Source organism: Meleagris gallopavo, chromosome 17 (genome assembly GCF_905368555.1).
Source record: "Meleagris gallopavo chromosome 17, MGAL_WU_HG_1.1, whole genome shotgun sequence".
NCBI classification, from domain to species: Eukaryota; Metazoa; Chordata; class Aves; order Galliformes; family Phasianidae; genus Meleagris; species Meleagris gallopavo.
Genome location: NC_139420.1, coordinates 9,348,910 through 9,372,545, shown reverse-complemented (window position 1 = coordinate 9,372,545; position 23,636 = coordinate 9,348,910). Strand labels below are relative to the sequence as shown.

The 23,636-nt window shown below is 44.0% G+C and overlaps 1 protein-coding gene and 2 long non-coding RNA genes across 3 annotated transcripts; 1 reads left to right on the top strand and 2 right to left on the bottom strand.

Moving 5' to 3' along the window:
- Window positions 1-1,690: 1,690 nt before the first annotated feature.
- LOC146543195 (uncharacterized) lies at window positions 1,691-9,062 on the bottom strand. The gene is made up of 3 exons (XR_014887046.1): window positions 6,514-9,062; window positions 4,874-4,975; window positions 1,691-2,305 (listed from the first exon to the last, which is right to left on the bottom strand). It is a non-coding gene; the product is annotated as an uncharacterized LOC146543195 (long non-coding RNA).
- Window positions 9,063-16,634: 7,572 nt separating this feature from the next.
- LOC109370377 (uncharacterized) lies at window positions 16,635-22,111 on the bottom strand. The gene is made up of 3 exons (XR_014887045.1): window positions 21,276-22,111; window positions 18,753-18,818; window positions 16,635-17,948 (listed from the first exon to the last, which is right to left on the bottom strand). It is a non-coding gene; the product is annotated as an uncharacterized LOC109370377 (long non-coding RNA).
- Window positions 22,112-22,169: 58 nt separating this feature from the next.
- On the top strand, window positions 22,170-23,431 carry COX6A1 (cytochrome c oxidase subunit 6A1). The gene is made up of 3 exons (XM_085238617.1): window positions 22,170-22,331; window positions 22,530-22,669; window positions 23,181-23,431. The coding sequence occupies exons 1-3, from the start codon at window positions 22,232-22,234 to the stop codon at window positions 23,265-23,267; spliced, it is 327 nt and encodes a 108-aa protein (XP_085094743.1). The 5' UTR covers window positions 22,170-22,231; the 3' UTR covers window positions 23,268-23,431.
- The last annotated feature ends 205 nt before the right edge of the window (window positions 23,432-23,636 follow it).

Genomic DNA, 23,636 nt, shown 5'->3' with positions numbered 1-23,636 from the left:
AAAACAATGTCACACAATTGCAGGACAGAGCACAAGCACAGCCTCCTCCACACAAGAGCTCTTTTAATAGCTCTTTAAGAGCAATCAGAAATCCCTTCCCTTGAGTATGGGATGTTCATGCACCTGGGTCCCAGACACAGAGCACATCCAGCCCTATTCCTTTCTGCACTTGAGCTCTGACCTTGACCAACCGTTTGGCAGAAGGTGTGTGTGCTGTTCAGACCTTCCCCTCTGCTCACATGAGACAGTCCAAACTTACACAGGAGACAGGCGACTGTGAAAGACAGCCATCTTTTCTATAGAAGTCTGCCAGTCTGTCCTTCACCTCCCACTTCAAACATTCTTTGAAAACCTTAGAAAGTGTTTTTTAAATATTATCTCAGTTGCAGACCCCTACAATCTTCTCACAAGAGGTAGAAACCTGCATGTAACCTCAGCCTACCAAAGGCAGGCTTACTGCGGGTCCTGAGGTAGTCCATGGGTCTCCATAAGAGCACAGATGAACAGTTTCTTTGGTTAAAGCACATAATAAGAATACTTACAAGGTAGAGAAGCAGAAACTAAGTAGTATCAATCAAGAGAACAAGAAAAATCATAACTATTTATCCTTACCTGGGGAAGAGGTCATCTTCTCTATCAAAGGAAACAACCTTTACCTTTACTCCAATGAAAGAGATCTTTCATTTGGTCATTTCATTCTGCAGCTTCCAGAGATCTCAGGACCACTATCTTGTAGAGCTCTTCCCTCGTTTTACAGTGATCACTCATCCCACGTAGCACAAAGCAAAAACCTCTTTTGGCTCTCTGTCTGGCTTAGTGTGGCAGACCAAAGAGCAGATGTGAGTACTACCCAGGACCTCCACCAGAAACAAAAAGCCATTCGCACAAAGCCATCAGTAACCCCCTATGCTCTGCCAAGATCTACGGCTAGGCACAGAAGCTCTCTCCTAATAGCTTTGCTAATTCCCTTTTGGAAGGGCTGTAACTATCAGTTATCACTGATATAGCACTTAGCACCTGATGAGGAGCAGCTGGGAAGGGGGAGCATGGCCTGGGGATGCTTACAGGTGGCCACAGAAACGTGTTTCTCAATACAGAGCCTACCAGTGGCAGATTCCCACACAGGTTGGGGAAAGGAGGGTTTCATCATCCTGAAATTCTGCCAGTGCAGCAGGTAAGATCTCTTCTGTATCATCACTCTATCATACTGGCTACAGGCAGTTGGGTCTACCTCTAGGAGCACCACAGGCTACTGTCCCATTTCCTCTGTCATCTGCCTTCTCTCAACCCTGAAAGACATACAAATCCATAGTTAAATCCACCCACTGCTGTGATTCCAGAAGTGTATGCATCATTCTAGTGCATGAAAACTACCACACTAATGGTACCCAGCAGCAAGTCCTCCATCCTACCTGTTGGTCATTTGAAAATAGCTCTAAGCGATTCTCTGTCATGCTAGAAGAGTTTGTCAGCTTGTCTCACACCTGGCTCTGGCAGTACTGGTGCATCCAAAAGACATCTCACAACATGCACCCATCACAAAAACAGCCACGGAGCTGAACGCTGAATCTGGCCATTCTGGGACAGATATCTGCCTGCAGCTCCAAGAAGTTAATTTGAATCAGACCAAGCCCCACAAACTCAATAATTAACAAAGAATGTACGTGAAGCCAGTATATTAAGGGGTGAGAATGCATTTTAGGTCTACAGAATTAAGCCATTGTAATCAGAGAAGAAAAAAAATCTGAAGCAAAACCTTGCGTAGACCTTGACTATTCCCTTAGCAGGACAAACCTGATGACTAGTTGTTGTTTACAACGATAAGGTCAGAGGAAAGGCCATTTCCTCTCAACAATTGTCAGAAGGGATTAAAACCTGCATTCAGGCCCGCTTTGAACTAGCAGGTACTCCATTCCCCGATGGTATCAGACTCCATTCAGCGAGGTCTCAAGCAGCCTCCGGGGCATGTCTCCATAATGCCCCTATTGTGGAAATATGCAGGACTGCTTCCTGCATTCACTCTATCTTTATGAAGCTTCACCCTGTGGTCTGATATCCAGGTCAGGAAGCAATCCTGCAATCACTGTTTAATTAGTCATTTCCCAAGTCTGCCTTAGCTGAGAGCTGCTGTTGCTTGTCAGCTTCTAAGGGGGAGTTTGGGAATCAGAAACATCACTACCAGGATGAGAAAGAAAAGTTGCACACAGGGTTTGAGACTTGTTTGTATTGCAGGGTGATGTTCCATATTCTCAATTTCCAACGTTTTTTCCTCTGAGCAGAGAGGATGAAGGGGACATTGCGCCTCCTGCAAGTCAAGACAAAAGGTGATTTATAACAAAAGCAGGTTTTACTTTTTCAGTTTGTTTTTATTGACTGGACTTTGTTTGGCTTGAATTATATGGTTGTTTGTTCTCTTAATAAACCCAATCGCTCATACAAAACACACTTCAGGAGAGGACTGTTCCCGGAATTCAGCTGCATGCTTGTCTTTGTGGAAGTCAGCACTGAGCCTGAGAGCTCACACGCAGCTCCTAACTTTTCCAAATGAGTTCACTGGAAGAGGTATTTCCTAATGCCCAAACATCAATTTTAAAAGCATGGGAGTTATGTATTAAATTGGAGTATTAAAATATTTGTCTAGATAATGAATGTCTGTGCGAGGAGGAATGCAAAAGGAAAAAATATGGCTGTTGAAATGCAACTGTTTTGGGAAATGATTTTTTCTGTTCAAAAATATAAATGAAGTATTTCCATAATGTCAAAAACCCATTTTGCCATCTTCAGTGTTCGGGGGTTGTCGGGAAAAGCTTTTCAAACAAACAACAAAAAAAGAAATTATATAATAAGTTATATAAAGTTGTATAAGTTTAAAGGCACTGAAGTCAGAGGAACTGCTCTGATCAAAGTAATGTTTTCAGTTTCATTTTGTAAGAAATTTTTATCCATCCTGAAATAGGAAAGGTTTTGAAATCTTAGCATTTCCTAGTAAAATGAAAACTTCTGTCCTTCTCTACTCCCAGTTTCTTTTGATCTAAAGAAATATTTATGAAAGAAATGTGCAATAATTTACCTGTGACAGCAAGATGACCCTGCTTTTGATAAGTATGTGTGAGGCAGGAAAAAAAAAAAGAAAAAAAAAAAACCCAGTAGGAAAACCTTAACAAATCAGAAATTCCATTGAGAAAATTACATATGTTTCAAGAAATTGTATTGGAATTCACAGAAACCAGTGCCAGTGGGAAGCAGAACTGGGAGGGAGTTACAACAGGAATTGTTTTGTTGTGTCCATCATGTGAGAAGTTCCTGCTTGCTCTCTGGATGCAGAGTGTAACCTGCTGAAATCACATGCTTACACAGGTCTCTGGACCAAGCCAATGCTGCAGGAAAGGCTACATGTCTGCTAGCTAAGACTGTGCAGCTGTGTCCTCACCAAGGCGATATAACAGCAGCAACAGCTAAATCCAGAAGACACAGAGATGAGATAACTTCACAGGAACACCCTTCTCCTCTGCTGCTCTTCTGTGTCTCGAGATCAGTGTCACTTGTGCTGAGCTGTTTATCCCCTGATTTTCCCCAAATTTTCCTACCCAGAGCAATGTATCTGGGATTAGCATCTGATTAGTCTTCTGTTATCTTTCTTTTAAGCTGAGATTTCTTGCAAAGTGCCAAAATGCCATATGAAAAATTATTTTTGATACCCACACTGATCAAAGAAGGGTGCAGAAGAGAGCTGTGAAGAGAGCTGAAGAACACCTGTGAGGTTGTCCTCTCCTCCTCCTCACCTGGGGGAACAAAAGCTCAGCATCCAGCATTACCATAGCACCAATAGCAATAAATAAATTGCTCTTGTAAGAAAAGAACAGATGTGATAAAGATTGTTCCAGGGTCTATAGCAGACAACAGCCAAAGTACAAGAGTCTAAATGTGCCGGGCAGGGATGGCAAGGGAAGTCACAACTGGGTTCCATCTAGGGGAAATTATTCTTACACTCAATTCATCAATTTATGGGCAAGCAATTCTACAGGCAGAGCTGACTTGATTAAACAGAGCCATAATGACTGTGAGTGTAGGGAAGCATCCAGCCAAGTATGCAAACTAGCCTTCTCAGCCTAGAATAAAAGCTTCCTAACCAATAATTTCATGCTTTTATCTATCTGATCATTAATACAGATACCAAACAATGCCAGCTCGACGTGGTGTCAAAGGCTCTGACAACCTCTAATTGATAATAAATAATTCAATTTCTATCCCAATCCAAAACTGCTGAATCTTGGGGCATGTTCCAAATAAATGATTAAAAAGAACTTTGAATGTAATTATATCTAACACAATTGGGGATATTGCCCAGATGAAATTTACAGCAACTATTCAGAGCGACAAAATTTCAATGACACTGGCAACTCTTTATGACTGCTAGAAAATGAAATGTTCTTTACTCAGGCAATGGCATAGGCTGCATTTCTATCTGACAGCTGGCCTCAGCCAGGCCAGTCGTGCTGCCCACAGAGCTGCAGACTCTCCCAAAATCACCCAAGAGAATTTGGGTGAGTGGTTTTACCTGATTTTCTCTGTTCTGTACATGCAGAACTTGATATATATATATACATATATACACACATACACATACACTTTTTTTTTTTTTTCTGACACAGCTGATTATTCTCCTCTTCCAAAATTGCTTTCATTACAATTAATGAAAGTTTATTTAGAAATTATCATCCTACTTCCTGGAATGAAGGTAAGGCAATGTGTTTCAGCAAGGAAAGTGACTACCTGAACAGCCCTGAAGAGATGAACGCAGCATTTTAGAGGCACATCAGCTGTTCCCACTAATTCTCAAACTCCAAAGCCAGAAGGAACTCCAAACACTTACCAGTGAAGACACAGGGCAAGTATTTACAAAAGCATCCTTTTACAAAATTTGATTCCTGATCTCCTCTCAGCAAATCACTTGCTGAAATCTTAGTTTCTGTATCTGTAAAACAGAGATGATAACATTCACTTTGGTTTCTTTGAATACAAATTGTTTGGAATGCCCATTTTTCCTTGGGAGGATGGTGGGAGAGGTGGTGCTGTTTAAGAACCTTTTAGATCTGCAACAGTTATCTTTGTGAGCTCATACGAGTTTCCAGTAACACACAAGGCTCACATGCATTGTCCAACCTCTCCCATTTCTTCATTTCCAGTTCCTTCTGAAAAATGCAGTACTGGTGCCACCAGAATACCCCCAATGACAAGCAGGCAAACACAGCACCAGTGTGAAGATGTTCTACCTGTATCATCCATCTAAAACTCTAATCACAGCTTAGACAATTTTCTCAGTCCTTTACATTTTGTTATTTGTGAATACAAAGGAAACAACAGTTCTTCATCATTCACAACAGGCTCTTCTGGGCTTTGAACATCAACTGTGTTGACCTGGCAGATACAGCAGCCAGTCCAAAACAAAGGGATCACCTGCAATATCTGCAAGATCCTCAGAACATCTGAGAAAAGAAAATAGCTCCATAATTTGCTGAACTTCACAAGTACCATGATTGGGTGAGCCAAGCTTGTTTCTTCAAGAAAAACATAAAACATAAGGAAGTGCCACGAACACTTGGAAGTGTGTTTAGACACGCATTATCCAGAGCTGCACTGTGAGTTCCATATTACACAGACATTAAACTGTGCTGGAGAGTTTGCTGCTCTCCAGCAGACCTAAAGGTGTCACTGTGCTCTGAACAGTTTCAGATCTTGCCCAGCTAGCTAGGCACCTTCACATTAGTATTCAAATAACAGAAAGAGGATTTATAACAATTGTAATAGACAGTTATGTTAAACAGTAGATCAGTAGACCATTTAAGCATATATTTTGCTTGAAGCAAAGATGTAGTATTACTGAAATCAGTGGTTTATTGAACCCTCCGAGACCAGCCCATGTGCTGAGGTCAGAGCTGGGGCCTCAGTTCATTGTAGATATTCACCCTGCCTTATCTACAGGAGAGAAATTCCCTCACAGGTGAGAAATCTAAATGGCTCCTCATTATACATCCTCTTACATTACACACTTTCTCTGAACTAGCTCAGGTAACAAAGAAAGTATCATATAAATTAGTGGTGACAACATAATAACAATGATACAACTTCACAGGTTTCCTTTAATAAAGGAAAAAAACTTTTAAGCTACGATTAAAACCCAATATTTGAAATGAGTTGCCAGTGGCAATAATAGAGAAGCCAAGTTAATATCCTGACTTCTCATCCTACAAAAGGGGTGTGAGATACCAGAAGGATAGTATGCATCATCTTCAGGAAAACAGGCAACACACCCCTGCTGACTGCTCTTCTGCTGAACAGAGGGGGAGGACAGGGAGACTTGACCTATAATCTGTGTCAAAAACAAATTCTTGAGAAATTAAAAAAGTCTCTCAAAAGCAAACAAGAAGGAAAATAATTTCAGAACTCTAAGAAGGGTTAGAAATGAGAAAAGAAGCAGAAATGAAGAAAGATGTATTAAAAATATGGCATCACCTCCTTAATACATCACTGGGTGTTTTGACTTGCCAGCTGTAAACATCTGCAGCTTCTCCATTTCCACTGGTACTCAAGATGGGAAAAGGCTGAGCCTGTAGCACCACTCAGGGCTGGTAGCTGGCCTTGCTGACCAGGCACAGGGCGAGTACTGCAGAGGTGAACTCAGTTTAATAGGTTGCTACTTACAGGCTTAGGCTGATTTACAGGTGTTTGTCCTGAAATATGACCATCCATGTACTCGCTGCTAATCCTTTCCCTAACAAGCCTCCTCCCTCTCTGAAATCCTCCAGCTTTGATAGATAGCTATTTTTGCACACCAAAAAGCAACATCTCTCTCTAAATCTCCTCCCACAGGAAGGGCAGTCTGACTATCACACACCCAACACTGTCTGGTGCAGCACAACACCAAACCCTTGACTTTGACACAGTGGGTGTCAGCCATCTGCATGTGACAGTAATAACAAGGATGTCTCAGGGAGAGCAGCACAGTGCATCTTTGCAGCCTGGCAGAAAACCTCCTGTTGGAAACATAAGGTCCGTGAAGTAGAGTTGAGTGGCTACTGTTGTGTCCTGGGGAACAGAATTTTCCATTTTCTCTCCTGAAGGCTTTTCTTGCTCTCACATCTGTGATCCTTTTTCTGCAATTGAGTTTCCATTCAGGTTGTAACCCAGTTTTGGATCCCAGCACACTGCTCAAGACCCAGTCTGGTGAAGGGAGCTGCAGCACAGTGACATTCCATGCCTGGTGAATCAGTTTCTACTCCTGCGCATGCTATTCCAGCACCATGGTAATGACTTGAAGACATACATGAGACTAAAGTTGACAGTCTTTGTAATCTAAACACAAGAAAAATTATCTTTAGATTGAAAATAAATTTACAAATGTAGATAACCTTTTTTTCCATAAGTAATATATCATATAGGTTCTCACTGCACTGTGTTCATCTGTCTCTTAGCTGAGTATGGCATCTAGACATCTACCACTCACAGCAAAATACAGGTTCTAGAAGCTCAAGGCTATGTCAAGTCTCACATATAGAGCATAAACCTGGGTAATCTTGCTGATATCCTTCGTTCCATCCCCACAGAACCTGCATTTCAGCTATTTTGAAGCACGGACTCCCTCTCTTTTTCTCTCTTGTGCTTTAGGATTTTCACATGGCAGATGAGATGGGTTGTTGGGTCATGGTGAGCTCCACAGCTTTGCCAGGTTCCTGGGCACACTGAATCACAACCAGGAAAACTGCTGCTGGAAGGCATGAGCCTGGTGCTGGGGACATTTCCCATCACTTGGACCAATGGGACACACAACCTACCCAGGCATGAGGATGTCAGTCAGCCCAGCTGATCCCATAACTTAGAGAATCAAATGCAAAGTCACAAGCCTCCCACTTTTTAACCCTGAAAAAGTCCAGGAAAGTCCTAGAAGTGTTTATAGACTTTCCAAGCAGCTGAGTGAAACACATAAAGCCAAACTACATGAGTTAGAGATGAAACTGGAGAAAAGTCCACAGGAAACCTGAGTTCCAAAACAGCTGAGAAAATTCACCTCCATACTGCTGCAAATCAGTCACATTGGAGATCATGACATTGCAGGAACAATCCCATCCAGGATTTCTCACTTCTTTTCATTGCTACAGAACCAATACCTCCAGTAAAAGCTGACCATGGCTCTAAGTGCTGATGGTGCAGGGATCCCATTCCCTGAAGCACGGAATACGAGGGACTCTTCGTATGCTTCAAGTTTCATCTTCACCACTCCTACTCCTGGTTTTACAAGAACAAAGCTTTGAGGTATCTGGGTGCACATCAACACACCACAGACTGTCCTCCAGTTTCTGTGGCTGCTACCATCCTCCAAAAGTCTTCCCTAGGACAAACAGCAGCATATTTGTATTTTTGCCCTGGTTAGTTTGCCCAAACGCTTCCTCTTTCGATCTCCTCCTGGCTTTCTCTGCTATGCCCTTGCTACGTGTGCAGTTCTCTATTCTTGCTTCTTTCTGCTCCAAGTCTGCAGAGCACTTACTCGTTGGTTACTTAAAATCTGAATAAATTAGGTCAAAAAGCCTGATTAATCTGATGTGGCTTGTTTCACATTAAAAAAAAAAAGAGTGAAATTGAAAACCACCTTATTGTTCTCTATTGAAATGCTGCATCCCTGTTAATTCAGGTGTATAAATAACGCTCTCTAATGCTGCATCAAGGGCTCTGCTGTGTGATTAAACCTGCTTCTCTGACCTGTAATTAGAAACTTTGCCTCTGAAAGTCAGTTTGGAGAGGGAAAAAAAAAGGAGAAAAAGAGAAGGAACCAGCTCTCAAACTCAACAATTTTGTTCTTAATAAATTATTCAGCATTTTTGAAAGTTGAGCTGGATTTCCATCTGCTAGCATTAACAAACCAAAAAGAAGAAGAATTGAAGGATTCTGACCACACAGTACAACAGTACAGAGCATGGGGCTGGAAATAAGAAGCCAGCTGAGAAGTTCAATGTGTCCTCTCCGCCTGTCCCTGTTCAGCTGTTGCCATTGAATACTTGGATATCTGACAGGTCTTGGAGTAACGCAGAGTGACCCTCCACCAGAGTCACACTGAATTACAGCTGTGTTTGGGATACAAAATCAGAAGAAAACCCCAATATTCAGCAAATGACTTCTTAGTGTCAGCAGAACCAGACAACGAACACGTGAAATTGATGGTGATGGTCTGAGCTGGGAAACAATATAGAGACCAGACTGCATGGTCACACACAGCGATATATAGCCTTTTCAAGTCAAGTAATTTAAAGATGAATTCATTAATGATTAAGCTGATCTTTTGCCCCAAGGCTACTTAGACAGTATAAACTATACTACTATTAGTGATGGTAGTCACTGTTAGTTGCAATCCCAAGCTGTAAGGTGAATTTCTTGCTTGGAAATGGGGAGATAGTGATGTCTTTTTGTCCTGCAGTCACAATAAGAAAAACAGCAACAAAGACCAAGCAAAATATTTCAATTGCTACAATGAATATTAGCAATCTTTCCATAAACTGGAAACAGTACAAGCTCTAGATCACCGTATAACACAAGAACTGGCCTGAGGACAAGAAGTCTCTGGCCTTGGGTATTTAGCAGCTGTTTCCAGAGTTCTGCTTGATTTCAGATCAGAGAGATTTTGTAGCGAATTCCTGCTCTGGTTACGCCTGTAGTCTTTGTGTTGGGGGTGTGACTGGCATTACAGTTTCAGTCTTCTTTGTCTTCAGGCTCAAGTTTGCCAGGCTTTTCATGGGGTGAATCTGAAGTCCGGTGATTTTGCGTATAATTATTTTTCTAGGAACCTTACAAGGTTGATCCAGGGTTTCAGGGAAGCCTTATATATTAAAATATCAAGTTCAAGGGGACTTACACAAGAAAGGAGAAACCTACTATTTACATATCAAGGACCCTTTGGTCAATTCCACAATGCCTCCTATCCTCTCCTGTGGTTTAGACGTGCACAATTTTATCACAAAGAACACAACGAATCCACCAAAGTATTAAACTGACTCTGGAGGAAGTTCTTCATTCCAGGCTGCCTAAGTTTATAGATGTGTGAGGCACAGAGTCCTGGAGACCACAACCGTGGGGTGAGGGTGAAGTACTCCACGAAACAGAAGAGCCCTTCAAACTCAGTAACAATGGCAACTTTAAGTAATCTGTTCGTTTGTAATGTGGTGGGGTCCAAGTTTATCACAGAACATAAATCTCATACACAGTACTTTGGATTAGATAGTGCAGCAGGAAGAGCTTTGCTGGGACACTGTGAAAAGTTTTATGAACTTCTTAAAGAAACGGAACATGGAAATACTAACAGTGTTGTTAGGTTATTGCTTAGTAAGCTTCAACATCCAGTACTAACATGGAAAGAAGAGAATCTAATGAGATCAGAAAATAGAGGAGTACTTGAAACCTATTAAGGCTCCTTTGCTTTTCAACAGCGTTAAGTCAGTACTTAAAAGCTGGGCCCTGTGAAGCCAGGACATTCACCTTCCTCAAGCCAACCACGGGCCATCATCTCCCCCATTTTTACAAATCCTCAGAACGAATCCAGTCTCACCCCTCTTCCCTTTACTCTAAGGGCCTCTCTCATTTTTTAACACTCCCCCCTGCTTCACAAATGCCTCATGTGCCACCTTTCCAAATCCCTCTCTCAGCCTCCCCTCTAACACCTGAGGCACACACGTGCCCACAAGCAGGCTGCACATGGGTTGGTGTGATGCCCACACTTTTCCCCTTCAGGAGTCGTCTTCCCACTCTCCTTGAGAATCCTTCATTCCCTCCTACAACAGCAACACAGTGCCCCATCTACCTCCTCTCAATGTCACTATCAGCATTTCCATGCATACCTTCACTCCTGCTGTAGCAGGGCACCCTCACAGTAGAGCTGTTGCATGTCCACCATCCTTTCCTCCATTCTGAATTACAGATCTGTTTTCCTTCAGTTTTGCTTACAAGCTCTGTATTATTTATCTAGCCACAGATCTTTCAGTGATGTGATAACTTCAGTTCTCAGAGAGGAGAAAAAATGTATTGGTATGCCAGGGACACAAATGAATGCTAGTACCCAATTACTTGATCAATGATATCTAAATTACTGCTGCTACCTTATTTTTCCATGATGCTTTCTACTGTTTTCCCAGAGTAGTGGTATTCTCCCACAACAATAATAGGGATTACCTGAATTTTTACAACTGATCAGATGGAGCACTTTCAAGTTGTCATGTTCATAAAGTCAGAGAGAAAGAATGTCCAGATGAGAACATGGTTTCATGTGTTTAGCCTTAAACATCATGGAAATCAATGTGATCCTTTTGTCCTTCAACCCCTGAGCTGAATGAACCACAATGGGATAACCTTCAGATGGCATGCTGATATCCTGGGAAAAGGAAGGTTTATGTGAGGTTTTTTCTTAGTGATTTACTAAATGACTTCCAAATATCAGAATAATAGAAAAGGTAGATCCATTGGTTTCCAATTTACCAGCCTTCAAACTAAAATATGGCACGACATTGAAAAATCACCTTCAAAAAATAAAATAAAGAATTGTTCTTAATAATTATCACCCAATGACTCTGAAGAACATCATCTCTGTCCCTCAGTACAAACACTTTTCTAGCTTCCAGAATGCAGAGAGTTCTGAAAAATCAAGCTCGATTTCTGTGCATCAAGTGAGTCAGAAAGTAGCACTTCTGCAAAGAGGCTTTGCAAATGTGATTGAAATCCAAAGCACAGCGCTGTGCTCTGTGGGACATATCTGACCCATACACTGCCTTTCAACTCTGCATTTTCTAAATCACATACATTATGGTTGAATAGGAAGAAAATGTGTAAACAAGAACATAAAAGATCACTGTGAATTCATTAAATCTGATAAGCTGTAAATTGAAGTGCATGAATTCCATTCTCTGAACACCAGGATAAATTTGAAGAATCTCTATTGACTTAACTTGCACTGATATGCATTACAATAGTTTCTGGTGCATTCCAAATAATTATTACAGCAATATTCAAGACCAGAAAGCAAGTAGCTCCCATTTGGATAACTAAACAAAGGCTGGACTTACAAAAAAAGTCCTTCGTATGAAAGAGAAAATAATAATCTGGATTTATTTTTAGAGATGGTGCAGAGGTGTGGCTATAGGGCCCACTGTTTGGGTCTGGATTTAAGAAGCAGGGGGAATGCAGAGCATGACTGTTGTCCTCCTGTTTCTCCAGTGTTTCTCCAATGACTGTTGTTTCTTACAGAAGAAAAAGGTCAACTGTATACCAGGAGACAGAACTATTTGAAGAACTTTGTCAGCTGAACATTTAGAGTGGTACTGATGCATTGCAGAGCTCGTTTGCTTAGAGGTTCCCTCATAGGTTGTAAGGAATCCAAACTGTTATCTTTCTACTCAAAGACAAGGATTGCTTAGGAATTCTATACTCTGTGGTTAGGATGCTGTTCATTAGCTTTCTTGGAAGTTAAAAAAACCCATTTGCCTCCTTTCAGGCACCAAAATGATCCCTAATGTTTTCATGAATAGTAAGTTTCTGAATCAACAACAAAGAAAGACATCACAGTGAAAGAAGGGACCTGAGAAAACGGGGATGTGGAGGAATTACAAATATGTAAAATAAAAGTCACTGAAGCAGCTCAGTCAAGTCAGTTTTTCTGCAAGAAAGTGCCTCTAAAGTGATGCCCTTAAAATATACCGCTAGGACTGTCCAAAAAATGTTCAAGCAAAATGTCTTGAGAGCTCCTCCTGCCGGCTGTTTTCTTAGCAGTCTAAGCCCTTGCCAACAGACCCAATTTGGGGTTTGTCTTTTTAAGAAGCTGGAAAGGCAAAACTAATGCAACATTTCTTTTATTTGTCATAGCAATAAACCAGCATGACCTCCCAGCATCTCCTGTACTACTGCCCACTTGCTCTCTAACTTTCCAGATAGAGATGCTGTGCCGGCAGACTGAGGTCGGTGCTGGGAGCGGGGCAGTGTGGGAGCTGCAGAGGAGCACGAGGCACACTGTGACAGCAGGGCAGGCAGAGACCTCAGCAGTAGGCACGGTGCAGAAACAAGAAGAGTGGAGCAGGTCTGGTAAGAGCAACCGAGCTTAACCAGGAGTCCAAGAAGCATCGAATGGGCCTGCAGATTCGAGGCCAAGTCAGAAAGTCAAGTCAGCACGTCAAAATCAGGAAGGGTGACACTTGGACACACCTACAGCCTACCCCAGACAAGGACAGCTCTGTGTCACAGCTCTCAAGGAAAGTGCAGAGGCCCCGGCAGGCTTCTCTCAGCACTCTGGTCCCAGGATACACCTACCATATCAGGGCAGACCTTGAACACATGCAGCCAGACCTGCAGGAGCTTGCAGAGTTGGCTGGTGCACGTGGGGCCTGACAACACACTGCCCAGCACAGTCAGTAAAGAACATAAAAATTATGTGAAGTGCTGACAAGAACCTGGGTACAAATGTACCACAGGGGTTGGCAGTGCGAAAGGCTGACAGTGTGTACTTCAGGTGTTTCAGTGCCTGGACAGGACTGACCTTTTTGTAGGGCATTGTGTGCTTGCTTTTGTTTTGCCAATCTGCTGGGAAACGTTTCTTTCAGAGCCAGAATAATTTTTAAATTACCACTGGGATGTAATAACAAAACCCCTCCAAGTTTTTCACCTATCATTTAAAAAATAAACGTAAAGTAATCCTGGCTTCTCAGGAGAAACCCACCCGCATACATCTGTGACATTTTGACTGCTCAGTTTTTTGTCCAAACTACGCCCCAAAAGAAGAAAGCAGATGAGACTTACTGGCAGCTCCTTTCCTGCCTTCTCACTGGTGACATTTGCTGTAACCCTGCATTGGCTATCTTTTGCACGAACCCAAACTCCCAGTGCTGCCTGCATGAGGCAGAACATCCTGAGGTTACAAAGCTCAAGTGGCAGGTGCAAACTATCTTTCCAAAAAGAAGCTTGTCAAATCAACAGGGAGAAGAATAACCCTTTCGAAAAGGTTGGCCGTGATTATCTTATAGAGTTACAACAGGAAAAATCAGAGGCAGACACAGAGGGAAAGGGAAACAATATGAGGAGAGTATCCTGGTAGTGTTCCCAGCTGGACTGACACTGATACACTGCTTAGATAAAGGTAGGCTGCTCTGCAAAGACTGTGTGACTACAGAAGAGAGCAATGGTTTGCTAGAAGAACAACATTCTTTATCAATACATTTATCAATGATAAAAAACAGCTCCAGGTTATGTGAGCTATTTTGGGGGGGGGGGGGGGGGAGAGGGAGAAAAAAAAGTCACACATATGACAGGGACCTGGAATTCTGCTAAGTTGGTCAGGGAGATATTTTGTCTCCTTCTGTATAGAGTACTGAATGTATACAGGACTTAATAAATGTGGTTTCTCTGCCAAGCAATTGTATTTCTGCACTTTATATTTCCAGTGTGAAAAAATTAATGAAACATTTTAAACCAAAGCCGTTTCCTTGGAGCCTCCTCTGACCTTCTTTTCCTCCTCTCTGAGCCGAATCTCCCCGGCAGGATGAATTCAGACCTGATGTCTGCTCCTCCCACCAGGCTTTTGGATATGTGACAATAACCCAGTCTCTGGGAGCCGTGCCTGCTGGTGTCCATTGTCCTGCGTCCAGTTTAAGAAAAAGCCCAGAATGAAATTTATGAAGAATACAGTGATTTACAGGAATGGTCGAAGGTTGTTTCTGCACACATCTATCAGCAGCTTGTGAGTCCTTGGAAATTAACAAACAAGGCTGAAGCATGGAATGATTCAAGGCTCACCAACAGACTCTCAAAAGTTAAAAAAAATCTGAAATAAAGCACAATCTCACACTGCTACAGTCCTGTGGAACAGCTAGAGCTGTGGTAGGAAATCAGGGTGTGCCCGTGTGGGGAACTGCCCCAAACCTGCCAGGCAGAGCCTGTTATATTCTCCAGCAGAGCACTGACAGGCACAAAGAAGGGATATGCACTGACAAGAGGAGCTGCTGGCTGTGCTCTGTGGAAGGCATCACTTCAGCCACAGCCACAGCCTGCAGCCACTGCCAAGTACAGCCTACAGCTACATCAAGTTACCTAAGCCCCAGTAAAAGAAAAAAAGACATACAGCATCCAAGAAAGCCAATACCCATAAAGCAGGTTGCATTGTCCATGGTGGAACAGGAGTGAGTCTGTGGGACAGGGGATACAAGCCAGCAGCTTGGTACAAGGCCCCAAATAACCCAGCAGTGATGCTCACAGGATGGTAGGGGGTTAGCAGAAGGAAATTCACATGCCTTCTTTGCAGACAGGGATTATCTGTGGGATATTATATGCCCACAGCCCATAGTGTTACCTGCTTCCCTTTTTCAGTGGTATCATATATACTGCCTGCTCTGTGCATTTTAGATACATAAACAAATACAAAGACCTAAGTAGCAAGTAAAACTGCTTTCTCTATTAGCATATCTCACAATCACACTGCAAATAGGGTTCAAAAACCTTTGCAGATATTTATCAAACTCCCACCTTAAATCAGCACTTTACTTAACAAATGTTTTCATTTGAAGACTAGCTACCTGATAGGAATTCACAACTAGCACTGAACCCTTTATCCACAAATTTTTAACATTTCTTCTGCCCTGTCCCCCCTTCCATCAGTGTTCTGCAATATTTGCCAGCCTCCTTTATGTCTCAGTTATGCGTTCACAATGTGAGGCAGGCAAACTCATGTGCCCACAAACAGAAAAAGCTCTTCCAGCTCACAATAACTCAGCAGGTTTCTGTGATTTTCAGAGACTGCATTACTGTGTGCCCATGTCTGCTGTCAAATTACTGCCTGGATGCAGGCGCCATGGCTAACCTCAGCCTTACCCCAAACACAAAACTGTCCCTAAGCCCTCAGAAACATCCATCTTCTCTTTCAGCACCACTTACAGCCTGGCTGACATTTCTAAGAAATAAAGAGCATGTTTACCTCTCTGAAAACTTATTATGGTTTTATGTCCTTTTTCTGCAGCCTCCTGAGAGCGACCGTACTGTGCATCATGAAGTTAAAACGTATCAAAACAGATCTGAAACATGGATAGTCTTTCCTGACATTTCTAAAGGAAAATGGAGATAAAGCCATAAAAAAACAATCTTTCACATACAGTAGAGGTCAAAAAATAAAGTCTAAACTTAAGTTTGTTTTTATCTTTAGCATAAGTCCCATGATTTCTCTAACACTTAGCTGCTTGCCTCAGGCCCTGGCTGTAGCACTACAGCAGCAAGGAAAAACCCAGAGCATAGCTACTGTGACCTTAGCCACCTTCCCTTAAAACCCTCACCCTCCCCTGCTCCACAATAATAGATAGCTGTTCCTGGAGCTGCTACAGGGGAAGCAGCTATTTCTGTGTCATGTCTTGCCTTAAATACCTGTACATAGTGAAGATGGCATACAGAGATCATACAAACATATAATTGAGGCAGGATTTTCTCCAGTCATAGACAGACATTACTGCCTGCAACTGCTGTTGTCTGTTTCGACCTTCTCCTCGAGGTGTCTCCACCTCCCATTACAATGTCACAGCAAAAAAAAAAGTTCCATGGTGGTCTGCAAAGCAGAAAAAAGCAAATGGAAAGACAGAACTGACATCATTTATATGCCGTAAAGTGAATTCCAAACCAACAAATTGAAAGAATTAACATTGTTGCACAAAAAGCAGACAAAAACAATAACTATGACCATAACTACAACATATGACATAACTATGATTACTAATAAGATCACGCTACTTAATAGCAACACTTTGCACACATAAAGTATCCCAAATTCTCAACACCTCTAAAAAAAAAGATATTCCTATTATTCAGTATTTTACAGGAAAAATGATGCATCAGGTATTCATAGGACTTGTCAAAGTAAGTGAAAATTCACAATCAGAAAGAACATAATCAGGACTTTTAAATCCCTGATACTCAGTTAAGTGCATTACTTTAAAGCAGCCCTTGGATTGGATGAGAAGGAACGCTAAAGCAGAGAGAGAAACATGTGTTCTACATCTTAACACAAGATTTTCCTAGTGGGATGGCAATAAGGATACCCTGCAGCCTTTGGTTTCCTCTGCTGCCACGAAGCTGCATCTTCCTGACTGTGCTGGTAGCCAGGATAACCCCCAATCCATATTCTATGGCCAGTGCATGCTGAGGGAGGCAAAGATAACAAAGGCTATGACAGAACTTCATCAGGAAAGTCCTTTTAGGCCCCATTTCCATCAGCTCATAAAAGGAACAGCCTGGACCCACATGCTGGGCCCTGCTAAGGCTGCAGCTCTTCATTTGCAAAAGAAATGACTCATTCATTTCTCCCTGACCTCTGCAGGCACTTCAGGCTGCTGGCCCCCACCGCTCCTCAAACAGGTGCTCAGGGATTCCAACCTCGGCCTTCCCAGGCAAGCTGACCTAATGCAGCTTCAAGATCCCTACACTGGGGCTCCAGGGGGGTTGCGTGCATAAGTTGGGAACGTTTACCTCTCAAAGCATTTATTTCCAATCCAGAAAACCAGAGACCATATGAAAAGGAGATACAAATGACACGGTGTAACCTTAATTGAAGTTGAATAAATAAATGCAAAACTGCTTGTGTGCACTTGCACACCACTGCACAAGTGATCTCTTCCCTGCAACTGCTGACAGCTGCATTTTGCAGCTGCATTTCATGCTGTCTTGTGGTTGCACAAGCAGGTCCTGTGGTTCCTGTAAAGAACTGGCTGGCTTCTGTCATGACTGGGGAATGTTTTGCCTCTGTGATGGATTTCCAGGTTCGATTTTGTGTTGATGGATGAACAGTGACCACAAAACTTCAGCAGGGAAATCCACACGCTTGTATTGCATTCCAAGAAAAAGACTGATCTCTTCAGACATGCTCATCATCCAGAGTCACCTTAGAACTCAGCCTGAAAACCAAGAGCATCACAATGCTTATCTTTTGTTCTCAACAGCCCCATTCTGGAAAGATGATGCTGTTTCACAGCTAGGCACAGGACAGCCTCTTGTCAAAGGCCATGAAGGCCCTCTATGGCTGAGCCGGGAACTCACTGCTGATTTTAAGTCCAAGTTCAGAGCCCCTCTCACCACACTAATCTCTAAACAACATTTTTCTACTTTGCAGACAGCCTCCAAGAAAAGCACAATTATCAGAATGAACACAACCATCTTTACTAAGTAAGCTGGTTTGGGAAGCTGACTTGTTTTCAGTGCCACATACACACAAGCTCTGTTACTGGAAGAGAAGTCCTGTGATTCAGAACCCGAAGTCTGATGCAATTGGGCGTTTCAAGCTGCTTTCCCCAGCAGAGAACAACCCTATTAGTTTGAGAAAGTCCCCTGCCTGCTTTCTCTCTGAGTAATTAAGAGAGAAATCCTCCTCTCAGTGACCCCAATGCTCTCAGCCTGGGCTGATTTACACATGAAAGGCCCCCTCTGAGGGGCTTTCTCCCTTTCACATTCACAACCAGGCAGGACCTATAAATAAAACCTTTCTGAAAACAGGAGCTTTCAAAAAGGTCTGTGTATATGCGTAAACGTGTATGAGAGAAAGGGAATGGATGTGTGCACTTGAGAATGCGTGTGTTTGCATGCATATGGGAAGAGCGGGTGAGCAGAATGTGCATTCACACGCTAGCCCACATGCAAACAAGTGTACTTGGAAAAGCATCTACACGGATGTGGAAGCGTGCACAGGTAGCTGCAGCACTTACAGGAGTGAGGCTGGTTTCCAGCATGCACCGTTCCAGCAGGCATTCACTGAAGTCAGCTGAGTCACTCTGGAGTTACACATGGAAAAAAAAAAAAAAAGAGTGAATTTAGACCCAGCTGTGCACAAGAGGATGCCTGCAATGCACCCTCCAAAAAGCAGTAAAGTCCTTGCAGAACAAAATGGTAGGCTTTGGATATGTGGAAGCTAAGAGAATCAGGCCTTGTGGTATGGATTCCTCCGTTCCCTTGACTAAAGGTGAGATTTTTGAAAAGGCTGCATCTTCTTGGATGAATATAGAGAACAGCATTACACTGAAACAATGACAGCTCTGGAGAAAGTAATTATTTTTGAGTTTGTTGGGACACAGAAACCCCTCCATGTTTGAAAATAAACAGTGGGACTACTGTCATGAAAAAGAAGGTGAGAAAAAAGTCCATGACGGCCTTTAACATCCATAAACGGTATAAACCCCAAAATGCCCAAATTTGAATCCATGCTGTCCCTCCCCCACTGCCCTGCACTCCCTCGTGTCTGTGCAGCAGGGGTATTTCCCTTTCCAAGAGGCCTAAGCAGGACCCTACGCAGTTTCCAGGAAGCTGGCAGTTAGTGTGACCCTCTCCTAATACAAAACAGGTGACACACAGCATTAAGCCATGCCAGGACAGACTGCAAGGTTTCATAAAGCAGGTACTGGGCTGTGAGTCTGCCCCAGTAAGAGAGGGGCTTTTAAGACCTGGCTACAATGTGCTAATTTGAGAACTGCAAACTATTTCACTCCACTATTCCTTACCAGCTGAACTGTTTGCTCACTGAAACCGGGTCTGTGCTCTATGCTAACGCAACGCCAGCAGTCAGGCTATGCTGACGTGGAACTCAGACACTGCAGCTGCACTACTGCCTGGTAGGAGGCTCCAGATCAATGTGCGAGGAAAGCAGGCAGGAGGGGTGCTGCACCCTCCTGACCTCATAATCAGTAACAGTAACTCTTAGATCTCCCCCCTTCCCAATTCTTATGCAAAAATTTAGAAGTAGGCAGGAAAAAAAAGCACAAAGCAGGAGACAGAGGGACAGCAAAGCCTCACAGAAGTGCACAAAGCGCAAAATGTCTCTTCTGCCAGTTCAAAAAACACTTCCAGCTACTTGCAGTAGGCAGGAGTGCATGAGCAGGGACAGAGCTCCCCTCCTACTGAGCTCGCAGCTAAAGCCCTCCCCCGGTTCCCAGGGTCTTCAAATGAAGATTTGCATAGTACTTCCAGATCATTCCCGAGAGAAGGGACAATAGCCCTCTAAATGCCCTCTTCCCCACCCCCCCCCCCCCGCCCTCCTTCACTTACAAAACTGAAAAAGCCCTGGTGAAAAGGGGAACAAAGAATTTACAGATGGCAGAATATTGATTTCCACTGTCGCAGAATTACAGGGAGAAGATGAACCTCCCCCCCCCCCCCCCAGAAACTCTGTGAAGTTTGAGACACGGGCACTATCTCTGCAGCTCGAACTCTGCATTTGTTATGGCAGTGCCCCGTCAATATCTGATGCAGGAAGCACTGCTATTGTAGAGGGATGAGCAGGCCGTTGAAAGCCTCAGAACGCAGAGAGATGAGATTACAGCCTGAAATCCCAGTGAGCTTGCTCGTTGTTTCCAAACTTGCTCAGCAGAGAGGTGCTGCCAATGACAGCAGTTTGCCACCAGGCGGGCCAGCCCGGCATTGCTCCCAGAGGCTTCAACTCCAGCTGACAGTATTGAAAGCTTTTACAAATCACATCTCATCCCCGAGATCTGTACTGTTACCCACCACCTCTTTTCCCTGCTACCCAGCACTGCAGCTGGGAAAAGCAAGACAAGAAAATAGCCTACGTCTCTTCTGTAAGGAAACAGCGCATAAAAGTGAGTCCAAACAGTGGTTCTCAGTGATCAGAGACAGCCACAGAGTTGATGGCAGAGCTGCCTGTTTGTTCACCAGTATTTTCCCCACACCTTCATAAAGACATATGCTGTCATGATAGATGCAGTCATCATGGTGATAACAACCAGTACATATTGCACAGTTCAGCATGTTTCATAAAAGTGTTAGCAAAACATCCCTCACAATTCTCTTTTTAGAATAGCTTGCTTTCTTCAAATACCTGTCTGGCTTCTCTCACCCAAAAGAAAATTTTTCAAATGGAATCTTTTGTGTATTTAAGCAGTCACTCCCCATTTATACCACATTTAAAGAAGAGGTGAATCAGACCCATTAATGTCCCGACATGCCTAAAATAGAGATTAACTGTAGGGATGATAAAGCTTGAGGAAGTACCATTTTAAATCAGAAAGTAATGAAACCACCAGCACACCCAGGGTAGGACAGACAGGAACCCTTTTTGGTTGTTCTCCATGAGCCCTCTGGAGCTTCACAGGCTCGCCAGCAGCTGCTCTGATCGTGCCCTTCATCGACCTGGCTTCTACCAAAGGTCAAACAGGCTATTGCCAGGCTCCAGTAAGAACCACAGTCAGATAGGATCCAGACGTTTGCAAATTAATTACCATGAAGAGTTCTTCTGGAGATGTTTGTTAATCCAAAAGATGTTATGATGTCAGCAGAATTATCCCAGGAATCCACATAATTAAAAACATACCAGCGGTTACAAAAATACATTTAACTACGGGCATCTTTTTACTGTTATGACCAACATAACTTTTATAACCCAGTGAGGAGATTGGTCCCTAATACATAAACAAACAAACAAAAACCTTAAGGAACACAATAGATGTTCTCTGATGTTCCCTAAAAGCAATCAATGCAGTGCAATCACCTCACTTGCAGGAAATGTTACCCAGGATACAAGGAGTATCTCTGAAGCTGCCTGCGCTGAACACAGACCCTGAATCTCAGCCATGGAACACTGGGAAACTTTCCCGCTCTACATCTCATTTGCACACAGTGCCATACATGGTTATCTTCCCTTCTTCTGCTATGGAGATCAGTCTGAACACCAATTCTATCCAGTGCTGACCTACAGTACCCAGGATGAGTTCAAATCAGCCAGTCTCACTGCAGCCTCCTCTGTGCCCCAACCCAGCAAGCCCTGCGCCCACACCTCCTAAAGCTGGCTCCTTTCCTCACTGCTCTGCACTGGCTGCCACTGTTCCTGCATAGCCGCAATCGAGGGCCCCTTCCCATCCTCTCTCCAGAGCTCTTCAATCCCATCCTCACAGCTCTAGAGCCGCTCACACAGCAGCACCCCGAGCTCCTAATAGCAACACACCAGCATCACACCAGCATCACCCCTCAGCACCAAAATGGCGCCCCTTCACCACCCTTCAGCGACTCAGCGCGAGGATGCTCACGTGACTAAAGATCCTCCCGCCCTGCGACAACGCATGCGCAGAAGCGTGCCGCAGCTCAAGGTCAGACAGGCGGTGGCAGAACACTGCGCGTGCTCCGTCCCACCGCAGTGACGTCAGTTCCGGTTCTGGAGGGCGCTCCGGACGCTGAGGACATGGCGGCGCTCAGAGGGCTGTCCCGGCTGCTGCCCGCCGCTCCCGGCTCGGTGCCGGCTCGGAGCATGGCGGCCGCGGCGGCGCACGAAGGCGGCGGAGGTAACGGGGACGAGGGGGCGTAGCGCGGACCCGCATCGCGCCGCTGCCCTCCGCGCCGGGCCGGGACGCGCTGCCCCCGGGGTGCCCTTTGGGGGCTGGCAGAGCCCAGCGCTGCGGCCCCGTTCACGTGTTAACGCTTAACGCGCCCTCGGGTCCCTCCGTGACGCGGACAGTCACTGTGCTGTGTTCCGTCTCCAGCCCGCCTGTGGAAGACGCTGAGCTTCGTCGTGGCGCTGCCCGCGGTCGGTGTCTGTATGCTGAACTGCTACCTGAAGGCGCAGCACAAGCACGAGCGGCCCGAGTTCATCCGCTACGCTCATCTCCGCATCCGCACCAAGGTGCGTTTGTTTACCTGCTCTGTTCTGTGTTTTGTGACCTCCGAGTGCTCAGAGTTTCAAATGGGAGGAGCACAGGCCTCTGCTGAGCGAGGTGCTGTGTGTACAGCTGTGGCTTTGCTCCCAGCTCGGCTGTGTCTGGCAGCTCTGGTACTGCTGTGCCTCTCCCAGCCCTGGGTAACCTTGCTGATGTCTCCAAGAAAAACATATCAGGTGTAGAGATGCTGTGTTTACCTCAGGCTAATACAGATCTGTACATTAACAGCTGATCCCACCCTCTCGCAGCAGGGGGTCCTCATGGCATAGCACAGTGGATGTCCAAATGACAGCAGTGACTTTGCTGTTTGGAGACAACAGCTGCCAGCTAATGGAGACTTTTTCATCTCTAGTTTTGTACAGCCTGGGAGTGCTGCCAGCTTGCTTAAGCTGGAGTCTGTATTTGCTGTTGAGTCCATTTTTGCTATGCTCCTTCAATTAATTGCTAAAGGCTTATTTTCCTTCTTTCTTCCAACAGCCTTTTCCCTGGGGTGATGGGAACAAAACTCTATTCCATAACCCTCATACAAATGCTCTCCCAACCGGTTATGAAGATGAAAACTAAAATCTCAACCACAACTTTGGCTCTTCTTGTGTTTGGACCAGGCTGTTCTGTGGGAACCATCACTTAAGAAGATCTGCATTCCTTCTACAGTCACACTGAATGGTGGTCTGGTCTCCACCAGTACTTCTGTAGAAGTCCTTTAAATAAACAGTTCCAAGCCTGAATTTAGGCTCTGACTTTTTTATTAATCTGTGACTCCTTAAAAGTTCCTTAGTTTAGTGTTGAGCTTTCCCCAGCACAGAAACGGGGGGGTTTGACTGACTGTTAATACCTACTCCCATATCTGGTAATGCTAACAAGTCATGCATCCATCACGAAGGATATGAAATCAATGTATTTTGTCTGGTTTAACTGATCGTTGTTATCCCA

What these genes read in the sequence shown, in the direction of transcription:
- COX6A1 (XM_085238617.1), top strand. Translation starts at nt 22,232, where the DNA reads ATGGCGGCGCTCAGAGGGCTGTCCCGGCTGCTGCCCGCCGCTCCCGGC. An exon ending in GGCGCACGAAGGCGGCGGAG is followed by an intron (nt 22,332 to 22,529) that starts GTAACGGGGACG and finishes TTCCGTCTCCAG; the next exon opens with CCCGCCTGTGGAAGACGCTG. An exon ending in ATCTCCGCATCCGCACCAAG is followed by an intron (nt 22,670 to 23,180) that starts GTGCGTTTGTTT and finishes TTCTTCCAACAG; the next exon opens with CCTTTTCCCTGGGGTGATGG.